Below are 23,111 nucleotides of genomic sequence, written 5' to 3'. Positions count from 1 at the left end.
TAGTTCTATTGGCAAGTGCTGACCTATTATGTCCTTTTTTCTGCAAATATTGTGAAATTTAGGCTGCGTTCACCTGGTCGTGTACGCCTGCCACCCATTTACCTTCTGTTCCTCCTACTGGACCATATGGTGGTATCCTACCTTCCCTGGTTTATTTGTAGGCTTAGTCCCAAGAGAGGAGCATTCAGTGAGGTAGGTACCCAACTTTCCCAGGTTAAAATTAAACCACCTGGTATTAGCGTTAGGACTAGAGATGAGCGAACGTACTAGTTTCGAGTAATTACTCGATCGAGCACCGCAATTTTCGAGTACTTCAGTACTCGGGTGAAAAGATTCGGGGGGCGCCGGGGGGCGGGGGGTGGGCGTGGCGGAGTGGGGGGTAGCAGTGGGGAACAGGGGGGAGCCCTCTCTCTCTACCTCTCCCCCCACTCCCCGCTGCAACGCCCCACTCACCCACGGCGCCCCCCGAATCTTTTCGCCCGAGTACGGAAGTACTCGAAAATCGCGGTACTCGGGCGAAAAAGGGGCGTGGCCGAGTAGGTTCGCTCATCTCTAGTTAGGACCCATCTGATAGCTTGGTCATCCGGACGCTGGCAGACGGGCCAATGTAATTTGATCACATTATATACCAAGAGCCGTGCATTATGTAATGTGGTTAGTGTATTGATTATAGGTCTGTATATCTCTGATAGTAAATATATCATGAGCGCTGTTGTCGTTTTCTGTTTCTGCTTCTGTTGTATGTTGCAGCCGTGGTTTAACCTGCAGTTATATACTTCTATTGGGAAGTGCCGACCTATTTTATCCTTAATCCTATTATGTGTGATACTGTCTGCTCAGCCAGTGTATCTAATCCCATCATGTGTGATACTGTCTGCTGAGCCGTGTATCTAATCCCATCATGTGTGATACTGTCTGCTGAGCCGTGTATCTAATCCCATCATGTGTGATACTGTCTGCTGAGCCGTGTATCTAATCCCATCATGTGTGATACTGTCTGCTGAGCCGTGTATCTAATCCCATCATGTGTGATACTGTCTGCTCAGCCAGTGTATCTAATCCCATCATGTGTGATACTGTCTGCTGAGCCGTGTATCTAATCCTATCATGTGTGATAGTGTCTGCTGAGCCGTGTATCTAATCCTACCATGTGTGATACTGTCTGCTGAGCTGCTGTATCTAATCCTATCATGTGTGATACAGTCTGCTGAGCTGCTGTATCTAATCCTATCATGTGTGATACTGTCTGCTGAGCCATGTATCTAATCCTATCATGTGTGATACTGTCTGATTAACTGGTGTATCTAAGCCAAGTGATACCGCTGGATTACAGATAACGCATCACTTTTCACCTTGTTTGTGGAAATAAAACCTTTAGACTAGGTTCCATGTAAGGAGGGGTAACTTTATCTCCTATCTCGTATCAGCCTGTAATTGCATCACAGCAGACCCCGCCCCCTTGTCTCTCTCTTTTCTCAATGTCTCTCCTCATGTATTAGAAGTCGGTGTGCCAAGCTGTGCCCGTCCTCTCTGCCATCGTCCAGGTAGGCACTGTACGTTTTTCTGGATAGTGCAGCAATCCTTCATCAGGGTGGGATCTACAGCTCTGTTTATCCAGGGCATTCTGGTTCATGAATAGAATGCTAGGACTACAGTGGAGACTGACACTGTCACAGGCAGAGCAGTATGACAGATAGAGGATTACTGCTCTCAAACCATGAATAATTCTTTTACATGCTGTAACATTTCCACGGGCGGATCTGGTCCTACAAGGAACTAGGGGAAGGCAGAGACGGCTTAAAGTCTGAGGAGCCCCTGGTGAAAATATTATTCCCCTCCCCACCCCTAAGTTAGGATGTTGATACCTGCACAGGTGTGTAAGATGTATATCTGCATTCACATCCAGAGCTGCATTGTGGAAGAGGCAGCTGGTAGAATTATGAATGCAGCTCTGGATGTGACTAGAGCATGCCTCCCAAGAATGATATTGGCACTCTGCTTCTTTAGGAAGGACAATCTACATCTTGTAACTAAAGATAAGCATGAGATAAGAAACCTTAGAAGCAGATTTGACCAATAAAGAAAAGTTTGGCGCTGCACCTTGGTTAACTCTTTCTTTGCTGCACCATACAGACTGATACCTGAAACCTATAGCCCCAGTCTCCGGCTGATAGATCTGCAGACATGGCTAGTCGTCCTCCTCTGAAAATGGTGGGTGATATGCCCCTCATCGAATACTTTGCAGACAACTGGGAGAACGTGCGGAATTTCCAGGCTGAAGAAGGGGACCTGCTGATAGACACCTACCCCAAATCTGGTGAGAGCAAGGAAGGTGCAGCTGCTGCATCCCACCTGCGCCATGGAGGTGCCCAGAAACCCTTCTTTCTCCATGTCTAAGTATTCTATGCCATGTTGACCCTTGGTAGGTACCACTTGGATCAGTGAGATTGTGGACTTAGTTGTAAACGACGGAGAGACTAAGACAAGCCAACGTGGAAGCATATCTGAGCGGGTGCCCTTCCTGGAGTTTGCCGTCCCTGATGTGCCGACAGGTAATCGCTGCAGATGGGTTATTGTTGTTACACCTCTCCTGTATGATATATGCTCCATATGTTATAATAATCAACCTGCCTCTTCATTAGGCGCTGAGAAACTTAATAAAATGAAGCCTCCTCGCTTGATCAAGTCTCATTTACCCGTCCACCTCCTGCCAGAGAGCTTTTGGGAGAAGAACTGTAAGGTACTGACGTGGCTCTTCATGGACCACGGCTGAGCTTCCATCTCCTGCCCTGTCTACTTCACTGCTGCTATTAGGCTTGCTCCAACTATGTGTCTTATCACTTGTCTGCTTCCTATCCCAGGCTTATCTCTACCCAGGTCTACCTCCCTTGCTGTAGGGTTTGGTCCTCCCATTACTCTAAAGGTCCTCGTCCTTCTCTTGATGTAGAATCAGGTCCTTCTCTATTGTTCTAATTGGGTCCATCTACTAAACAGCCACTGATCAGAGACCCCCATCTAGTAGCACGTTAGATCTCCTTTGATCTTCAGAACCACAGGAATCCATTATGACATGCATCCACAAGTATCAGAGAACCTGGGTGTGACAAGAAACCATTCCATGTACCATTACTGCACCTCCTCCAGCCTGACAGGAAGGGGTCAGCGATTCATGCTGCTTGCACCAAATTCTGACCTACCATCAGCACAGCGCAACAAAAATCTGAATCCCTCCGACCAGGAGATGTTTTTACGCTGCTCAGTGATACAAGTTTTTGTGCTCTTTTGCCCCGTAGAGTCTCTCCTTTCTGTTTCTCTTAGACACAATGGTGCTGTACCTGCTCATCTGCTGTTATAGCCCATCTGTGCTAAGGAACGGCGAGTTGTGTGTTTGCACACATTAGTTGGAGCTCCAGCATTGTATTCAGCTGCTCCAACAATGCAGGGCCTGTTGGTCATGGCAAAAACACACGGGCTTATGCGTAACTATGCTCGCCGCTACGGAGTGCAGTTGCACATGAACGTTCTTTTTTTCCTTCTATGGCTGTTTCAACTCTGTGCTATAGCATTGGATTTTGAAAGAACCAGTGGGAAGATAGGTCCGGCTCGGGGACCTTAATAAAGGGGTCATTCACTGCACGTCCTTCGCCGTTACTTTATAAACAGGTGTATGTCTCGTTCTACCTGGCTAGATCCATTATTGCTCTGTTCTCAGGCCTTCCATGCTTTCTGTAAGGCTGAGTCTAGTTCTCCTTCTGTAGAGCTCGGCCCAACATGTATGATCTCTCTCCATCTGTCTCTTGCAGTACAGCCATGTCCGTCTTCCAATATAACCTTCTGTCTTATTCTGTAGAGTATGGTCAATCTCTGGACTTTCTCTCCCTCTTGCATTTTCTTCATGTTGTGCCATTTCAGGTCTTTCTCTCGCTGTAGATCCTGGTCACTCTCGAATATCCAACTTTTTATGACCCTCTCCTCCACAGATTATTTACGTGGCCCGAAATCCTAAGGATGCATTAGTGTCATTTTATCATTTCTACCGCATGGCTCTTGTCCTCCCAGATCCGGGGACATTTGATGAATTTCTTCACCAGTTCATAAAAGGGACAGGTACATATAGGATCTATATACTTTATATGCTGATTTATGGGCACAGACCATCATGAAAACACTCTGACATCTTACAGATGGCCTAGTAAAGAGGGCAAAATTGACCCTCTAAATGCCCTCTTGAAATGCTTCCAAGACCCCTCACAACCAGTACAGCACATGTAAGGGGGGACCCCAGAAATGCATTTATGCATATTTGTTACATTTGTGCAAACTTTTATTCAGAACTCTACCCCCAGAATGGGCGCAAACTTCCTGAGAATAAGAGTAAAGTGGCCAACAGGGGCATGAACAAACATCCTCTTACCTGTGTACATGTGTATTCTGTAATGTCATTCTGGGACATGGACACTCTGCAGAGTTATACTGGCCGTGAACTGCAGAACTGTGGAACAGACTTCACTCACGGATAGACATAAACCAACGGCTGATAAATGCTCAAAACACGCACCAAGCATATATACAGATGGAATAGATACAATACGAGGTATTAGTTCATAATTTGGCCAAAATAATTAAGCCTGCAAGCCCATTTCATGGGTCCTCATTGTCTCGCGGGTCCCTACAATAACGAAACCACGAACCCCAGGAAACCTGCCTGAAATGTGGGATGATCATCCCGATAGGGACGACCTCCCACTGGAACCTAGGGACCATTCTAGATCATAAACGACCCACAGCAAGACACAGTTCACACTACATAGACCAGCAGAACCATGACGCTGTTCACACTAAACATCATGAACGCTGCACAGACACCTCATGTCCAGCCACATGCACAGACACGCAGGAGCATGACACTGTTCACACTGAACAAACAGAGAAAAGCAGAGGAGCTGGTTTATATGAGTAACAGACTTTGTAGATTGGTTGGCTGGAGCAATCCACACCCAGCCAGCTCAATCAACCACCACCTGTGGGGCTGTGCTGCTGAAAACCCATGTAATACACAAGATTCCAGCAGCAAGCCCTAATAGTATCTCCCCCTTAAATAGGGGCCTCTGGAGATACAGGCATCTAACACGCAGGGGTCTAAGACCTGAGGGACTGGCTGGCTGGAGAAATCCATCCCTAGTCAGCTCAATCAACCCCGACCTGTGGGGCTGGTCAGCTGGAAACCTATGTAGCATCACAGATCCCAGCAGAAACCCTAACAATAAGGGAAGTGATAGTGAAGCATGCCAGGGAGAGTACACAGTGGTGAGAGTCACTGAAAACTGTGTGTAGCTGCCTTTAGTTATAGACAGCTGAGAGACTCTGTGGGCTGCTAGCTGTGGCCGGAGCAACACTGGGCTGTGAAGGAGTGCTGAGTCTGCATTGCTGAAGGAGTTTGGACTGTGAATCCACTAAGGCCAGAGCCATAGGGAGGCTGCGGGACCCATTCCAGAGACTGATCCTTTCTTCTAAAGTTGAATGCTTTGCAAACCGGCAACAGACATTGGACAGCTCTGTATGCCTATCACTGTGAGAAGGACACTAGGGTTCGTAAGTGACGAAGTACCTCAGGAAAAACTAAGTATGTACACTCGAACAATCAGAAATGGACTGTAAGCAGGCCTGCTAGATAGAGACTCTGATATAGATTATTTTATTCATCAATGGAGCATTGATATCTTCTACCTTCTACCAATGGAGCATTGAATATCTTCTACCTTGTTGTGCATCAGCTCCTTGGACACCTCTTCAGTAAATATTGACTGTGTGTAGAGAGCCGCTGTCTTTATTGAATTATCCCTTACTCAAGAAATGGTATATGACGTTCCGATGTACAGGTAGTCTTCCGTGATGGTGTGCATTAACTGTACGTTGTATACCATATCTACCACAGGTAGCGATTGTTAGGTCAGGATGGTCAGGCCTTATCACTAACTGCTAAAGTGTTGCATTACTATTATCAATCTTTCGTTTATCCCATTTAAGTATATCTACTTGCGGATACCAGTTGTAATAAAAAGCTATATTTTTGCAGTCCGGTGTCCACATCGTACTTTGCACCGTGTGTCATCCACCACCGTTATAGTTAAAAATACGAAGACTCTCTTTTCTAAGGAGTCAGGGAGGTGATGTTATGTATGAAGGGTTAATGGCGATGGTGTAATGTGCCTGATGTGATGTAACAGAATGTAGTATTGATGAGGTGTAATGGTGCAGTTAGGCACATGGTATAGAGTGTATATGGGATCTAGTAATATAACATGGGAGATAAACCACTGGTTGATGATGATGTAACGACCTTTGGACTTCAGTATTGTGTACAACTTCTATTCCGTAAGTGGGGACGCTGCTGTTACAGGGCATCTGAGGTCCGGGCCTATGGCCGGTATGAGGATGTATTTAGCAGTTACGCCGCAAGTTATGAGATATAAAACTCTTCTCATAAAATATGAGGAAAGTCATGTGCCTTGCTGCTGCCAGGGATCTAATGAAGTGATGATGATGATTTCTCCGTTCAGTCTGTCGCCTTGTTGATCAGCATACGCCATGCTTCCCTCTGTCTTTGGCCGCTTCCTCCAGATTTTCCAGTCATGTTCGTGTTAAACTTGGTTGTATCTAGCCAGCATGTTCTCTGACGTCTTCTTCTGGACCCACTGACTGTGCCGAGCATTAATGTTCAAGAGAATTAGCTTGTATGAGACCAAAGTATGAAAGCCGTTGCTTGGTGATTTTGCTTTCTACTGATACTTTTGGTCTGAAATGGTCCAGGATCGCCTTATTTGTGACCGTCTCTGTCCATGGTATGAGGTACTGAGATGTATATGTCGGCGAGGGACAAAAATGTGTATTTAAGCAAAGTACTGTTGGTTTAATAGAGAGTTTACACTAAAGTTATACCGCAAGGTTAAAGTACACAAACCCTTCTATAAGGCATAACTATGTTTCTTATGTGATTGTTCACAGCAAGAGAAACCACGTAATCTTGTAGATAAGATACCTTTTAATAGCTAACAAAAATACATGATGCTATAGCGAGCTTTCAAACTTACTCAGAGTTCTGCTTCAGGCTTAAATGTAATAGATCCGAAGAGGCATGCATATATATACACACATACTTATGACAAGGCACACACATGGATGTGATTAATTTGCACCTAAAAGAATACTACAACAGAAATACAAACACCTTTAAATAGTCACTGATAAGGATGTGAAGGTTTTATGGTCCCTGAATTAGTGTTAGGGGTCATCAGGTCAGCAGAGTTATATGTGCTATGGATGTCTTATATTTTCCAGTCACACTCGAACCCTTTTGAGCAATTTAAGCCTGTGTGTTATAAATTTATATTTCCAAATTCTTTTGAGCCGCTGTGATTTGAAATTGCCTTTCAGAATAATAACTTTCATATCGTCTATGTTGTGTCCGTGACTAGAACAATGCTTGTCCACAGGTAATTCTGTCTTTCTCTGTTTAATTGTTTCAGTTTTTGTCCTGTTTCTCCAACATAAAGGGTCCTAGCAAGACATTTACTACACAGGATCAGGTACACAACATTGGACGGGGAACATGGGAATGTCCTATAAATCATATAGTCATGTTGTGTGTTGGGGATTTGTATCCTGTCTGCGGTCCGTACATGTGAGCAGGGTAATGCACTCCGGATTATAACATGCCTCAAATTAGGAGGTTGCCTGTGATACAGAAGGGGAGGTTGCAGGATTACAGTTTTCAGACGGTCATCCTTGTGCAGGGTATGGTGGAGTTTCTTTGCAGTTTTCCTTAGTACCTCTCACTGTGGATTGTAGGTCTAGATACACAACAGTTTCTTTCCTTCTCCTTGTATTGGAGAAGTTTATTTCTGGGTATCCTGGTGGCTCTGGTGATTTGGTCATCACTTGAGGTGGGATGGTAGCCTTGATTTATAAATGTCCTTTTAAGATGGTATAAATGTTCCTCTGTCTGTTGGGTTGGAGCAGATCCGGTTTTATCCGCTATAAAATGCCATGAGATTCAATATATTCCACCGCACCATAAACCTGACATTAAGCTACATCATACGCTACACAAGGATGACTGTCTGAAAACCATATTCCTGGACCCTCCCCTTCAACAGGCTCCTCCAAATTTGAGGACCCGTATAATCAGGAGTGTGTTGCCATCGGACACACAAAAAGGAACTTATTCCTGCAAGGTAAGGAGCTGCAAGACCTGCTGACATGTACGGACCGCGGACAGGATACGGATCCCCAACACACAGCAGGACTATTAGATCCCTGTAATGTAAGGAGCTGTAAGTCCTGCTCACATGTACGGACCGCGGACAGGATACAACCCCCAACACACATCAGGACTATAAGATCCCGGGGACAGTCACATGTTCCACGTCTGATGTTGAGTACCTGATCCTGTGCAATAAATATCCTGTTGGGGCCTCCTATGTGGCCTCTTATGTTGGGGGAAACAGGACAAAAACTGGAAGTGAGGATGAGGTCTCATCACCACACAAGTAAAGCTCCTGCACACTTGCGTTTTTCTTGTGTGTTTTTTTGCATGCGATCTCGCTGCGTTTTTTTCACGCGGTTGTCAATGGGACTTTCTAATGTTAACGCATCGCACAAAATTTGCAAAGCACCAACTTGTGATGCGTTTTTAACATTAGAAAGTCCCATTGACAACCGCGTGAAAAAAACGCAGCGATATCGCGTGAAAAAACACACAAGAAAAACGCAAGTGGACAGGAGCCCTTAAACAGAGAAGGACAGAATTACCTGTGGACGAGCACTTTTCTAGTCACGGACACGACCTAGAACATATGAGACATTTTCAACAGTGGGTTAAATTGCTCAAAAGTGTTCATGCGTGACTGGGAAGTATGAGACATCTATAGCACAGATAACACTGCTGGCGTGATGACCCCCTAACACTAATTCAGGGACAATAAAAGATTCACATCTTTATCAGTGATTATTTAAATATGTTTGTATTTCTGTTGTAGTATTCTTTTAGGTGCAAATTAATCACATCCATGTCTGTGCCTTGTCATAAGTATGTATATGACTCGCCACTAATTCTCCAACTTCCCGATGTCGTAGAAACATGAAATTTGGCACGAGCATTGATTATGTCTAGAGATGACCGAGCGTACTTGCTAAGGCAAACTACTCGAACGAGTAGTGCCTTATGCGAGTACATGCCGGGGGGGGGGATCTCTCACTTTCTCCCCCCTGCCCCTTCCTGCTCACTCCCGCAACTTCGTCCAAATTTTACGTACGTAATCTAATTCTCTCACTTCCCGATGTCATAGAAATTTGAAATTTGGCATGGGCATTGATTATATCATAAATAGGAAAAGTAAAGGGGTCCCAACTCGATTATTCAATTCGAAGCGCAAAACAATTAGCATCCACATTTTACGTACGTAATCTAATTCTCTCACTTCCCGATGTCATAGAAATTTGAAATTTGGCATGGGCATTGATTATATCATAAATAGGAAAAGTACAGGGGTCCCAACTCGATTATTCAATTCTAAGCGCAAAACAATTAGCGTCCAAATTTTACGTAAGTAATCTAATTCTCACACTTCCTGATGTCATTTTATATAAAGGAAACGTCGCATGGTTACCTCCCCGTGGTGTTTCCTGGGTAACGCAAAGAACCATGCAAAATGGTGAACATATTTTTTTCCTTGGTATCTCTAAAGTAACCACGACTTCATAAGATTTTCCGTGTGAACACCAGATAAAAACCAGTACCAAATTAACCCGGGTGAAGCCGGGTATATCAGCTAGTGATATACACACCTCTTTGCATCTTTTTCATTTAAGCCTGAAGCAAAACTCTGAGTAAGTTTGAAAGCTCGCCCACCATAGCATCATGTATTTTTGTTAGCAATTAAAAGGTATCTTATCTACAAGATTACGTAGTTTCTCTTTCTGGGAAAAATCACATTTTGCTCTACTGGCGACACCGGACCAAACCTTTTCATTATGTTTATTATACAACTGTTCAGTATAGATATTGTTATAGAAAAACAATTTGTCACCCCTGTCCCCGTTTCTTATTGCTCCGCCATCCTGAACCCGTGTCATACCACAACCCGCGACTGGTTACAGCACCAAAGGGTCCGGAGGGGTACAGGAGGGTCCGGAGGAGTACAGAAGGGTCCGGAGGAATACAGAAGGGTCTGGAGGAGGACAGAAGGGTTTGGAAGAGGACAGAGGGGTCCGTAGGAGGACAGAGGGGGGTCTGGATGCTGCTTTCTCCCTGCTCTACACTCAGAGCACATGCCCACCCGATCCCAGTATATATGTGTATGGGAGTGAAGGGCAAAATGCCTACCAGCCAAATGAGTGTTTGGCCAACAGCTATCTATACACTCTTTTGGCCTCCATTGAGTGAATGGGGGCCTGATGATATGTTTGGTGTATATGCCAAGAGCATTCCAGGTGCATACGTTGTATGTGTTCATAAAACGTGATGTGAGCCTAACATATGGCTGCGGGATGCCCTTTAATAATGTGTCTTCCTTGCCTTCCATAGTTTCTTATGGACCATGGGGTGCCCACAATAAGGACTTTTGGAAAATAAGACATCAGAGAGACATCCTCTACCTCTTCTATGAGGACATGTTAGAGGTGAGGAGATTACGTCAGAATAGGCTTCTTTATGCCAATGTCGCTGTCTTGTGAGATCTACTCAGAACTTCTAAACTTCTCCTTAGGACCCAAAGCGAGAAATCAGAAAAGTGATGAAGTACGTAGGGAAGGATCTACCCGAGGATATTGTGGAGAAGATCCACCAGTGTACAACCTTCAAAGCCATGAAAGACAACCCCATGACCAACTACAGCAACATCCCGAGCTCCGTCATGGACCAAAACATCTCACCCTTCATGAGGAAAGGTATGAATGCTTACCTCCCACTGATGTGTATTACAGTAACATCTATGTCTGCAGTCCTAGTCACTAAATCTTGTACTTCCTTCATTCCAGGAACCTGCGGAGACTGGAAGAGTCATTTCACAGTGGCTCAAAATGAATTATTTGATGAATATTACAAGAAGGAGATGTCTGACACCGACCTGACCTTCCGCTTCTAGGAGCATGAAATCACCTTAGAACTTGTTAGGATCCTCCTCGTCACATTCATTTACAACCCTACCTGTTTGTACCTGTTAAATGTTAATTATGTGTAACAATATCCTAATTGTGTTTTGTGACTTGATGATCATGCAATTAAAAAGTGTAAATTACACTGTCACTTAATACACAATCCATTACAAGTCAGGAATGTTGGTATGTACGAAAAAGTGGTGCAGAGGCCAGTTTTCAGGCCGAGGGGCATATCTTTTATTTGTCCCCACTTTATCTTACACTTGTGACATCACTATCCTTTCATTATAAATTATATCCTATACACCGAATGATAACTGCTTTAGGAACACATCCTAAATAATGGTTTGGTCCACCCGTTTGGACCATCACAATTTTTAGACATCAGGGAACAGATTCCACAAGGTGGTCAACATCCTTCATACTTATCTCACAGCAGCTGCGTCAGTTGGTGCACATTTTGTAGATAAGCAAGAGCAGACCTCACAGCCGCTTCCAGCAGATCCCGAACAAGTTCAATGGGGTTACAGTCGGGTAAGTTTAGGGGCCAAGACAATGTGGAGCATTCATTGTTGTTTTCCTCCAACCACTCCCTAGTGATTCGAGGAGGATTGTCCTGTAGAAAGATGTCACTGTGGTCAGAGACTTCCTGTAAACATGAGTGCAGATGGTCAGCTAACAGTTCTCTGTAGTGTTCATCATACAAGGATTGTGGATTGCTGACCAACGGTCCTCAGCTATGCATGTAGCGATTTCAGGCACTGGGTTGGAACCTCAGGTGTAGTAGCCACAGGCCTGAAGAGTAGTCAGGGAAGAGCCAGGAGTCAGCAACGGAAGGTCTCAGTGTCACAGTACAAATGTAAGAGGTAGGTAGCATAGTCAGAAGGGTAGCCAGAGGTCAGTATCTCAGTTGAATAGTAGAGGAGAAGGCAGTATTGGAACTGATCAAGGCTTGGAGCATAATAATCATGCAGGGAAGGAATGTCAGGGCCAGGCTTTTATAGAAAGTCCCAATTAGCGACAGAGTGGGGCCAGGACAGGGAGGCAGGGACTAGACTAGCAGGAATATAAAACAAGGTTAGGTTTCAGAAGAGGAACTATCCAAGTCCTGGATGGCCTAGTGGAAAGAGCTGCTGACTGGACTGCAGGAAGTTGCAGTTTTGAGCCTCGACAGTAGCCCCTCTGCTTGCGGATGGCTGGTAAATCTCTTTTTTCTCAGTCTCCCAGGAGTTCTCCTCGTCTGGCTCGTATCCCTGTCACTTCACAAAGTATTGTATCTTATCTCTCTGTAGTCTGGAGTCCTGAATTTTCTCCACAACAAACTCATCTTGGCCCTGAATCTTCACGGGAGGGAGAGGCGGTTGATGCCTTCTCACAAAGGTATATTCAGTGAATTGCTTTAGCAGGGACATTTAAAAGACAGGTGGAATTCTCAGACTGACTGGAAGCTTCAGCCGGAATGCCATCTAACTGGCCCTCGCTGCAATTGGGAAGGGTCCGATGAATTTTTGCTCAAGTTTGGGAGAGGGTACATGGGCCTTCGGGTTCTTGGTGACCAACCACAGCTTTTCTCCAACCTGGATGGTAGGAGCTACTTGGCGGTTACAGTCGGACACTTTTTTTTAGGCATACTGGGCTTCCTGCAAGGTTTCTTTCAATCACTTCTGCGTTTCTGCTATTGCTATCACTCTATGATTAACCATCGGGACCGGAGTGTTGATGGGAGGCCCGGAATGAAGAAGGCATGTGTACTGTAGTTGGAGTAGAACGGGCTCTGGGCAGTTGAACTGTGCTGAGCATTGTTGTAGGTGATCTCTGCTGTCGATAAATAATTTACCCAGTCATCCTGGAGATGGGAGACGAAGCAGCGGAGATACTGCTCAGGAGTCTGGTTTGTTCTCTCCCGTTGGCCATTAGACTGAGGGTGAAAGGCAGACGAGAGATTTACGGTAGTTCTTAGGGCCATGCAGAAGTGTTTCTAGAACTTTGAAGTGAACTGGATCCCTCTGTCAGAGACCTCATCATCTGGAATTCCATGTGGCTGGAAAACTTCCCAAATCAACAACTCTGCGGTGTGCTTGGCGGTCATAATCTTTTCTAAGAGGATGAAGTGAGCCATCTTTGTGAGTCAGTCCATGACAACAAGAATGGTAGTCATTCGTTTTGAAGGGGCAGGTCCACTATAAAGTCCATAGATATAGATTCCCATAGCCTGGATGGGATGGAGACATTGTAGGAAACCCAACGGGTGAGCTCGTGGCATCTTGTCCCGAGCGCATACTTCGCAAGAGGTGACATATTTCTTCACATCCCTCCTGCAGTCGGGCCACCAGAAGGAATGAAGCAAGAGTTCTAAAGTCTTTGTGACTCCAAGGTGACCGTCAAGTTTGGAATCATGGACTAGTTCAAGGATTTGGAGTTGACCCGCTTCGGGAACATACAGTTGGTGATCTCTAAACCAGGCTGGTAAGACACAATAAAATTGAACCTGGAGAAAAACAGGGCCCATTGTGCTTGTCTTGCAGATAATCTCCTGGCAGTATGGAGAAATTTCAAGTTCTTATTGTCAGTAAGATCCGTTACTGGATGATGAGCACCTTCCAAAAGGTACCTCTATTTGGTGAAAGGCACCATGATGGCCAGAAGCTTCCCGTTCCTGACGTCATAGTTTTTGTCGGCGGCAGATAAAGGTGAAGGACAGAAATGCACAAGGCTGTAGTTGCATCTTATCTCTGACTTGTTGTGACATTATAACTTCCACTGTGGAGTCGGAGGCATCCAACTCAACAACAAAAGGCAATGCTATTGTTGGGTGGATCAGTACTGGTGCTGAAGTAAACAGAGTCTGTAGTTTCTCCAAAGTGATCTGTGCTTCCATGGACCAGAAAAACCTGTGTGCTTTCTTTGTGAGGGAAGTGATAGGAGAGATGACCTTTGAGAAGCCCTTAATAAATCTCCTGTAGAAGTTTGCAAAAATGATCAGGCGCTGTACTACCTTCAAAATTCTTGAAACAGGCCAATCCAGGATGGCTTTAATCTTACTGGGGTCCACACTTAGGCTGTCTGGGGAGCTAATGTATCACAGAAATTGCATTTAGGTCTGTTCAAACTTGCACTTCTTTAGTTTGATGTAGAGATTATTCATTTGGAGTCGTTCCAAGACCATTGGAATATGCCTACGATGTTCCCCCAAGATATCAGGGACATAAAGATGTCGTCGAGATATGCCAGTATGAATTGGTCCAACAGGTCTTGAAATACATAGTTGATAAAGTATTGGAAGGTCGCAGGAGCATTGCAAAGGCTAAATAGCATCACTAGGTATTTGAAATGACCGTACCTTGGGGCGTGGCCTGACTGAGGACGGTGGCAGTCGCAAGCTCTTGAGCTCCGCTCCGTCCGACACCTCCAAGCAACTGAAATAGCATCAGCGGGTCTCTCTCTTTCCCCGGAGACGCTTCTGCTTACCTTGGCAACCGGCCATGACCCGACGCAGGACAGCGAAAGCCTCTCCGGTCCCGGTGACAGACTTCTTCACCGCTCGGAGCGGCAGGAAGACTCCGGCTGCAGCGCGCTTCTCTTCAAGAAGCAGCTCACAAAGGTCCGTGGACGACTCAGCACAGCCCCGGGAGACACTGACAGATGATCCCAGCTCCTGCCGAGGTGATGCGCGCCGGTCCCTGAGCCTGGAGGGGGTGAGTGACACTTCCGCAGCCATTACACACAACTCCCCTCACACAGTTAAAATGGCGCCCGGCCACATGTCAGCCCCTGGGAACAATCTCTGCCCATCTTCAAGTCCAGAAAAAAGAAGGCAAAGGCTAGAGGAGGCGTTTAACACCTCTCTGCCTCTCTCCAGCACTGCAGAACATCTAGATATGGTCCCTACTTCAGACCAGCCTGCATCACAGGCTTTTATAAAGGAAATGATGCTTGCCCTAAGAAGCACCATGAGAGAGGACTTACACACGTTCTCAGCCTCCTTTAACAATGTAATAATGGAGGTGGAAGAACGTACTTCCCATATAGAGAATAAAATGGGAGAGCTGACTAAGTCACATAACACACTGATTGACGCCCACTACACTTTGGAGGAAGAAGTCGATCAGATCAAAGTAAAAATGGCGGACCTAGAAGACCGCAACCGACGTAACAACGTCAAATTTAGGGGCATCCCCGAAAAAATCAGTCCACCAGATTTGAAGGACTTTCTCATGCAGTTAATGATAAAACTCCTTCCCTCTACTCCTGTCCAGGAACTTATCATAGACAGGGCGCATCGCTTGCAGAAACCGAAATTCCTGCAGGAAAATGTACCCCGTGATGTGATTGCGCGGATCCACTTTTTTCACGTTAAAGAGGCGTTGATGTTTGCATCCCGAAAAATGCCTGATCTACCCCCGCAATTTTCAAATATCAAGTTATTTGTGGACTTATCTGCGGCCACTATCCAGTCCAGGAGAGCCTTCTCCCGCGTCACTACCACTCTTAGGAAGGAAAATGTCCCCTACAGGTGGGGTTTCCCCACAAAGCTCATCCTGCACAGAGAAGGCGTCACACACATATTCAACAAGCCTGAAGAGGGGGAAAAATCCCTAGTCTCCTGGGGTTTCCAAATTATTGAAGAGCCCCACAATAAACCGTCCAACCAGCGTTCCCGCGAGCCGCTTGAAGAAGTCCTACCAACCCAGCCACCCCGCTGAACCCAGTTTTTTTCTTATCCGTAAATTTGGAGGTTAAAGATATCCCTCTTTAGTCGGGTGAACTTTCTTACCCCCCATTCCTTTGCAGGATTGAACCCCTGCACAAAACAGCTGATACCAGCTCGCTGTTTACAACTCCTTACTACCACGTATTTAGCTTTTCTGCTAAAAAAGGAAAAATGTTTCCTGGCCATATGTTCCAGTGTTATGGGCCAGACACTGTTGTTATGACTGTTTGTGTTTCTAACCCTTTCTTTGACAGGTCATTGATCGACAAAAATCTATGTTTCCACAAAATTATAGCATACCACCCTCCTGTAACATGGCGTTAAAAATTTGTTCCCTAAATACCAAGGGGCTGAATTCTCCTTTTAAGAGGTCAGCGGCTTGGAGAGATGCACTGCGCGAGAGAGTCGATATTTTATGCCTTCAAGAATCGCACTTTACCTCCGCGTCGTGCCGTCTCTTTACGCATAAAAAATTCCCCCAAGTTTTTTTTTCTTGTGCCCGGGAGAGGAGAGCGGGGACTATAATCGCTATTAAAGAGTCGGTAGATCTCACACTCTCTGAACAGATAGTTGACCCGAGAGGCAGATTCACAATTTTGGTAGGCGTCTTCAATGGTACTCCATTAACCCTGGTCAACCTCTACGCCCCAAACTCCTCTCAGATTTCTTTCTTAAATAAGATTGCTAAAAAAATCCGCAGAGTTCAAAAAGGGAAAATCATAATATGCGGTGACTTTAACATTGTCCCCGACAAGAAATTTGACTCTACCAGTACATCTGATAGAACATCCCCTACATTATCAACATGGCTCCAAAAACAGGCGCTCTTTGACTCCTATAGGTGCCTTAATTCCAATGCTAAAGAATATACCTATTACTCCCCCCGCCATAGATCCTTCTCAAGGATCGATCTATTCTTGGTGGACAAGTGGACCCTCCCATGTACCAAGAATGCAGATATAGGTAAGACCACGTGGTCAGACCACGCCCCTATCTATCTCACACTGCTGCTAGCAAAACCCCCCCCGACTGTGGGAAGTTGGAGAATTAACACCTCCCTCATGAGACTCCCTGAGCATAAAAAACTTATCAAAGAAGCGCTCAACGAGTATTTCTCACTAAATCTGAACTCGGAAACAGATGTCTTCTCTACGTGGTGCGCCCACAAGGCGTTCATGAGGGGGATACTAATTAAGATCAGCTCTCATTATAAGAAAAAGAAACAACTTCTAATTAACAACATCCTGGAGCAAATCGCTAGAGTAGAGCAAAATATTCAGTCTTCCCCCTCCATTGAATCTCATAGGGAACTCATGTCTCTCCGCCATAGTCTTCGTCAGGAACTGATCGGGGACTATATCAAAACTGCAAGCTTTTCCAAAATGAATTTCTATACGGCCTACAATAAACCTTCCAGACTGATGGCCAGGATTATAAAACAACGTCAGGCTCCAACTAAAATCCCTTTCCTGGTCAGACAAAATGGATCAAATTCCAAAATATCTCACCCCCAGGCCATAGCGGATGAATTTAGTCTGTTCTACTCCAAACTCTATAATCTGAACAAAGATGGCTCCACTCACCAGCCAGATACCCATCAAATCAACAAATTCCTAGAGGGGATTAATCTCCCTTCTATTGGTGAGGACCATCTGAGTGTATTGAACGCCCCGGTCTCCCTCCTGGAAATTTTAGATACAATTGGATCTCTGAAAGCACACAAGGCCCCGGGTCCGGACGGATTTTCTAATGAATACTACAAGGATTTTGCCTCGGACCTGGCGCCTTGTATGGTAGACACATTTAAGAAAGCGATCTCGACGGGATCTCTCCCGAAAGAAATGTTAAATGCCACCATAGTAACAATCCCCAAACAAGGGAAGCCCCCGTCCTCCCCTGCTAACTTTCGGCCCATTTCACTTTTAAATAGTGACACGAAGATCTACTCGAAGCTTCTGGCCCAACGTTTATTAAAAATCCTCCCACAAATAATCCACGGGGATCAGGTGGGCTTCACCAAGGGGAGACAGGCGTCAGATGGCACCAGGCGAGTCCTGAATTTGATCGCAGTAGCGGAGGCGAACCACACCCCAGCCATAATACTTACCTTAGACGCTGAAAAAGCCTTTGATAGGCTACACTGGGGGTTCGCCTTCGCTGCTCTGGAGAAGTTTGGTTTCCGGGGAAATATCCTCAGAGCCATTCGAGCTCTATACGGCGCTTCATCTGCCGGGGTCTTAGTTGATGGGGTCACCTCTACGCCTTTTCAAATTACTAATGGCACCCGCCAGGGCTGCCCATTATCCCCCCTTCTATTTAAAATGGTCATGGAACCCCTGGCGGAGGCGATTAGACTCAACACGAATATTAGAGGGATATCGGCCGGGGAGAGACAGCATAAAATTAGTTTATTCGCGGATGATGTCCTGCTCCTTCTCACAGACCCCATTGCATCACTGAGGAAGGTGTCCCGCATAATTCAGGAATTTAGCATGGTATCCTACTACAAATTAAACATAGACAAGTCTCAAATACTTGCCATCAATATAGACAATTCTCTAAAACTAAATATTCAAAAGGAATTCCCATTCCAGTGGGGGGAGGACAACATTCCGTTCTTAGGGATAAAAATTTGTTCCCCTCTATCAAGAACTGTTCAGGCTAATCTTTCTCCCTTGTTATCTGGCCTTCAAAGAGAACTGACAGTCTTAGAAAAGAAAGAGCCGTCGTGGATGGGTAGAGTCACAATATATAAAATGCTTATCCTTCCCAAAATACTCTACATCTTCCGCACAATTAACCTCCCAATCCCCAGACAGGAAGTGCAAAAATTTCAAAAACAACTGGCGGGATTTGTGTGGAGAGGTAAGAGACCGAGAGTAGCCGCCTCTATTTTGTATCTCAATAGGAATCAGGGGGGACTGGGTTTGCCAAACTTGTGGTCATATCTACAAGCTTCCAATATCAACCAATCCAGATACTGGTTGAAATCAGGACCAGGCCCAAGCTGGTTGCAAATTGAAACTCAACTGAATGGTGGTAGACCTCTCCGCTCTCTTCTCCTGGCGTCCCTATTAACTTCATCCTCCTCTCCTACGCTCCCAATTTATAACTTCAGTAGTATTTCCCCATCGATGCAAGCCTCTTTAGACTCGTGGAGGTTGTTGGCCCAGAGACCCAACCCTGGCGTGAGAAAGACAATCGAGCACATACCCATTTCAGCTTTGGAGCTCTGTGTTCCCAATCTTCACTTGAAAACATGGTTAGAGAGGGGAATAGCAAATATTGATGATATATCCACTGCGCAGGGCATAACTTCGTTCCGATCCCTGAAGGTAAGGTTTAACCTGCCTGAGGGAGAATTTCTTAGATACTTGCAAATAAGGTCTTTACTTCAAACTACAAAACTAGACAAGGTTAAACTCCCAGCTGACCTTTTGAGAGTTTTCGATAGCTCCGGTCCGACGTCTCACTCCCAGGTGAGAACCTGTTATAACATGTTTTCGGGTGACATGCGAGGAACAAAGCGGGCACATGTTCTCAACTGGGAGAGGGATTTGGGGAGAAGGTTTGCACCTGAGGAATGGCTCATGGCCTTTGCATGGGCTAACAAAACAACCATCAATGCAAATATTTTAGAGGTTCATGTAAAGGTATTAACGAGATGGTACTTCACCCCAGTAGCACTGACAAGAGCATTCCCCGACTCGGGTGATAGATGCTGGAGACTATGCGGCCACAGAGGTACCATCCACCATATTTTTTGGAGCTGCCCAAGGCTTTTACGGTTTTGGGACGAAGTCTTCTTATTTTTAAGTAGAATTACGAAGGTGTGTATCCCTAAGTCCCCTGAACTGGCCATCTTACTATTGGACGGCAACCAAATCCCACATCCTATAAAAAATCTAGTAGGCCATATTCTCCTTACTGCCAAGCTGCTGGTCTCAAGGAAGTGGAGAGCTGCCGAGGTCCCCAGTATCTCGGAATTGAGACAGGTGATTTCTGATCATAATACTTATGAAAAGCTATATGCCCTAAAAAATGGGGAGTATGCAAAATACTATAGAAAGTGGAATCCATGGTTACAAAATTGTCAGTCCTAATAACTCTGTTATTCGAACAATGACTGATTATTTTCCCCCTTCCCCCCCTCCTTTTTCCTCCCCCCCCCCTTCCCTCCCCCCTCTATCCCATTGTTATTTCAATATACGTTCTTGGCTTAAATGATTGAAAGAATTATACAACGTTTGCTTCATCTCACAATCCAGCTGAGTAACTATTACACCGTTGATAGGTTGTTAACGTTCCCATTGACCGCAGCCCTAGTTTCTGCAAACTCTCTGGGTGAAATGAAGTCACATGATCCTTTATACCTGTTAATAAATCCAAAGGTTGCGTACCTTTTATGTATTCATGCTTTCACTGATTACCAATGCATGTATCTATGTGTTATTGTTAAAAAATATTATCCAATAAAGAACAAATTGTTTAAAAATGACCGTACCTTGTCCTAAAAGCAGTCTTCCATTCACCCGCTGGGCGAATCCGTTCAAGATAATAGGCCCCTCATGTTTCGAATAACTCCCTGTAATCGATACATGGTCACAGGATTGAGTCACTCTGTTTCATTAAAATTATGAGTGCCCCTGTCGGGAAAGAAGAAGGTCGAATGAACCCCTTTTTCAAATTTTCGTCCAAGTATTCTGGGAGTACCTTCAACTCCGGTTCTTAAAAGTTGTAGATTAGCCCAAATGAAATAGAAACATCGGGGAGCAACTCCACTGGGCAATCAGAGGGCCGAGGCGGTGGCAGCTAGTCAGCTTTCTTCTTGCTGCAGACCTCTCTTAACATCTGGTACTGAACCGGTAACTTCTCAAAGTCCCGTTGACCATCCTTGGGGTCTTGCACTGGTTTAGAGTCGGTTGGTGCCATCTTGCAGTTCTCTTTACAGTACTCTGCAGGGAGGACAGTGGTCCTTGATTCCCAGTTGAGAGGGGGATTTTGGGTAGAGAACCAGGGGATCCCGAGAATCGCCTAAAATTTAAGGGACAAGAGGAGCTGGAAGCTGATCGTTTCTTCATAGTCAGGTTTCTTACAGAGCTTCAGTTCAATTGTCTCCGGTGTGACTGGTCCCGATGACAAGGGTGACCTTGTAACCTTCCTTCGGCCAAGGCACAGCGATTTGGATCATCAAAGATTTGATCCATGGCAGTTGTTAAGGCAGGGAGGCTATCAGGAAGATCACTATTGGTCTCTACGTATGGTTAGGCTTAGGCAAGCGCCTCATCAGCGAGGAGGTTGATGATAAAGAATACCTTTTTCTTGTCACTGGTAAACAAGGTTGGCTGCATCTGAAAATAGATTCTGCATTGATTTAGCAAACCTTGGTATTGGCGACGATCTCCCGCGAATTTCGTTGGCAGTGGCATGTGGACGTCTGGCACTGAATTGTGCATCTCCAAAAGTTGCCTCTGTAACTCTTCTATCTCTTGTTGCATCCTAGCAGCCATTTCCTGGTAGAAGTTGCAAAACACTTGGAGCTGTGTCATCTGCTTTCTTAGAGAGGCCACCATGGGATCCATCTTTAGGTGTGACTATTTTGTAGCGGTTTCAGCCACTGGCTTGGAGCCTCAGGTGTAGTAGCTGCAGGTGTGATGAGTAAGGAGTTAGCAATGGGGGGTCTCAGTGTCGCGGTACAAATGGAGGAGGTGAGCAACGTAGTGAGAAGGGAAGCCAGACGTATCAGAAGGTCTCAGTGTCACAGTACAAATAGAGGAGGCGGTCAGCGGGGATTCACAGTAAATATAGGAGGCATAGGTGAAATATATGTATATACACACACATACACACAGTTGATGAAATAGCTAGCCACACAATGGGCATGTTATAGAAAAAAAACAGTTGGGGACCTTATCCTAAGTTGTCTCTGTTCCAGCATGAAGGTATGGGGTAAGCAGACCAGCATATATAATTAAAAATGGCACCAGAGCGCCGTAAAATAGTCTCTACTTAGGTCGTGAATTGTCATATTCCTATTTATTGTTTATGCATGAAATTAATAGATTCTATAAGCTACCATCCCCCATCAGTTTATTAATTATTAATTTTTAATTCTTTATTATTTATTAATTAATGAATCAATTAAATATCATGACAATATATGCCTTCATGTCCAGATATGTGTAGACCATTGATTTTATGTGTCATTTGCTGTTTTAAATACTGATTTCATTCGTATTATTATATATATATTTTATAAATAATTATATGTATTTTCCTACAAAAATCCCCCCCCCCATTGCATGAGCACCATTATATATATATATATCCCCTCTCATTTTTCTGCTATTTGTCATTGCTCAGTTATGTGTGAATGCCTATAGATTTCTCCCCAATAAAGGACGTCTTTAGCTCTGATCGCCTTGCACTATACTGTCTGTCCATAGACATATAGTTTGATCTGATCACGAAGGTTCTATTACTTTCTTATGATCGTCCCTCACTGACTGCATGAAGAATCTTTCCCCCACATATAGTCCCTCTATCTTCACTACTTAGTACATCTGGGGTTTCTCGGTACCCCGAGCGCAGGAGTTTTATCTTTTCTCCTCCTGTACTTCATTACGTTTGAGACCCTCTGATACCCCAGAGCCCCTCCTCGCACGCTCTCTTTGGATGTCCTTTAGGGTCAGGGTGTCCCCCACTAATAGCCCGTCCTCTATCCATACATCACCGGGTTTAAAAAAAAACACTAAAGGTTTTTTGATTGAAACATTTGGCTGCCATCAACAGAGGCGCTGTGCTGACCAGCTGCTGGTGTGAGTAATACATACATTGTAAATACATATATATATACATATTGTCCAGGGCGCCCCCTCCTGACAAGCCACACTCCCTTTTCAGGGGAATGGTGAGGAGGACAAAAAGTCGTAAAATGTACGCAGGGCTTGCAAAAACTAGAAATTGACAAAAGCTTTTATGAATGTCCCTTATATCTTAAAACTTCTAACCGCACTGTCCGCCCATTATAAATTCTATCTTACACATATGACATCACTATCATCTCATTATACACCATGTTTTATACATATGACATCACTATCATCTCATTATACACCATGCTTTATACATATGACATCACCATCATCTCATTATACACCATGTTTTATACATATGACATCACTATCATCTCATTATACACCATGTTTTATACATATGACATCACTATCATCTCATTATACAG

General features: G+C 44.8%; 1 protein-coding gene across 2 annotated transcripts; it reads left to right on the top strand.

Moving 5' to 3' along the window:
* Window positions 1-1,487: 1,487 nt before the first annotated feature.
* Window positions 1,488-11,231, top strand: LOC136577665 (sulfotransferase 1C2-like). 2 transcript variants are annotated; one of them, XM_066577574.1, is made up of 8 exons: window positions 1,488-1,544; window positions 2,134-2,317; window positions 2,427-2,552; window positions 2,643-2,740; window positions 3,981-4,107; window positions 10,586-10,680; window positions 10,767-10,947; window positions 11,038-11,231. In XM_066577574.1, the coding sequence occupies exons 2-8, from the start codon at window positions 2,185-2,187 to the stop codon at window positions 11,142-11,144; spliced, it is 867 nt and encodes a 288-aa protein (XP_066433671.1). In that variant the 5' UTR covers window positions 1,488-1,544; window positions 2,134-2,184; the 3' UTR covers window positions 11,145-11,231. The 2 variants fall into 2 exon arrangements, with proteins under 2 accessions (XP_066433671.1, XP_066433670.1); XM_066577573.1 differs by lacking the exon at window positions 1,488-1,544 and having other exon boundaries at window positions 1,709-2,317.
* Window positions 11,232-23,111: the final 11,880 nt, after the last annotated feature.

Source organism: Eleutherodactylus coqui, chromosome 8, assembly GCF_035609145.1.
Source record: "Eleutherodactylus coqui strain aEleCoq1 chromosome 8, aEleCoq1.hap1, whole genome shotgun sequence".
Lineage (NCBI taxonomy): Eukaryota > Metazoa > Chordata > Amphibia > Anura > Eleutherodactylidae > Eleutherodactylus > Eleutherodactylus coqui.
The sequence above is the reverse complement of the archived record's forward strand: the minus strand, read 5'-3'. Positions and strand labels throughout refer to the sequence as shown.

Coding starts and splice junctions, on each gene's coding strand:
- LOC136577665 (XM_066577574.1), top strand. CDS start 2,185: ATGGCTAGTCGTCCTCCTCTGAAAATGGTGGGTGATATGCCCCTCATC. Junction 4,108..10,585: donor CCAGTTCATAAAAGGGACAG/GTACATATAGGA, acceptor TGCCTTCCATAG/TTTCTTATGGACCATGGGGT. Junction 10,948..11,037: donor CTCACCCTTCATGAGGAAAG/GTATGAATGCTT, acceptor CCTTCATTCCAG/GAACCTGCGGAGACTGGAAG.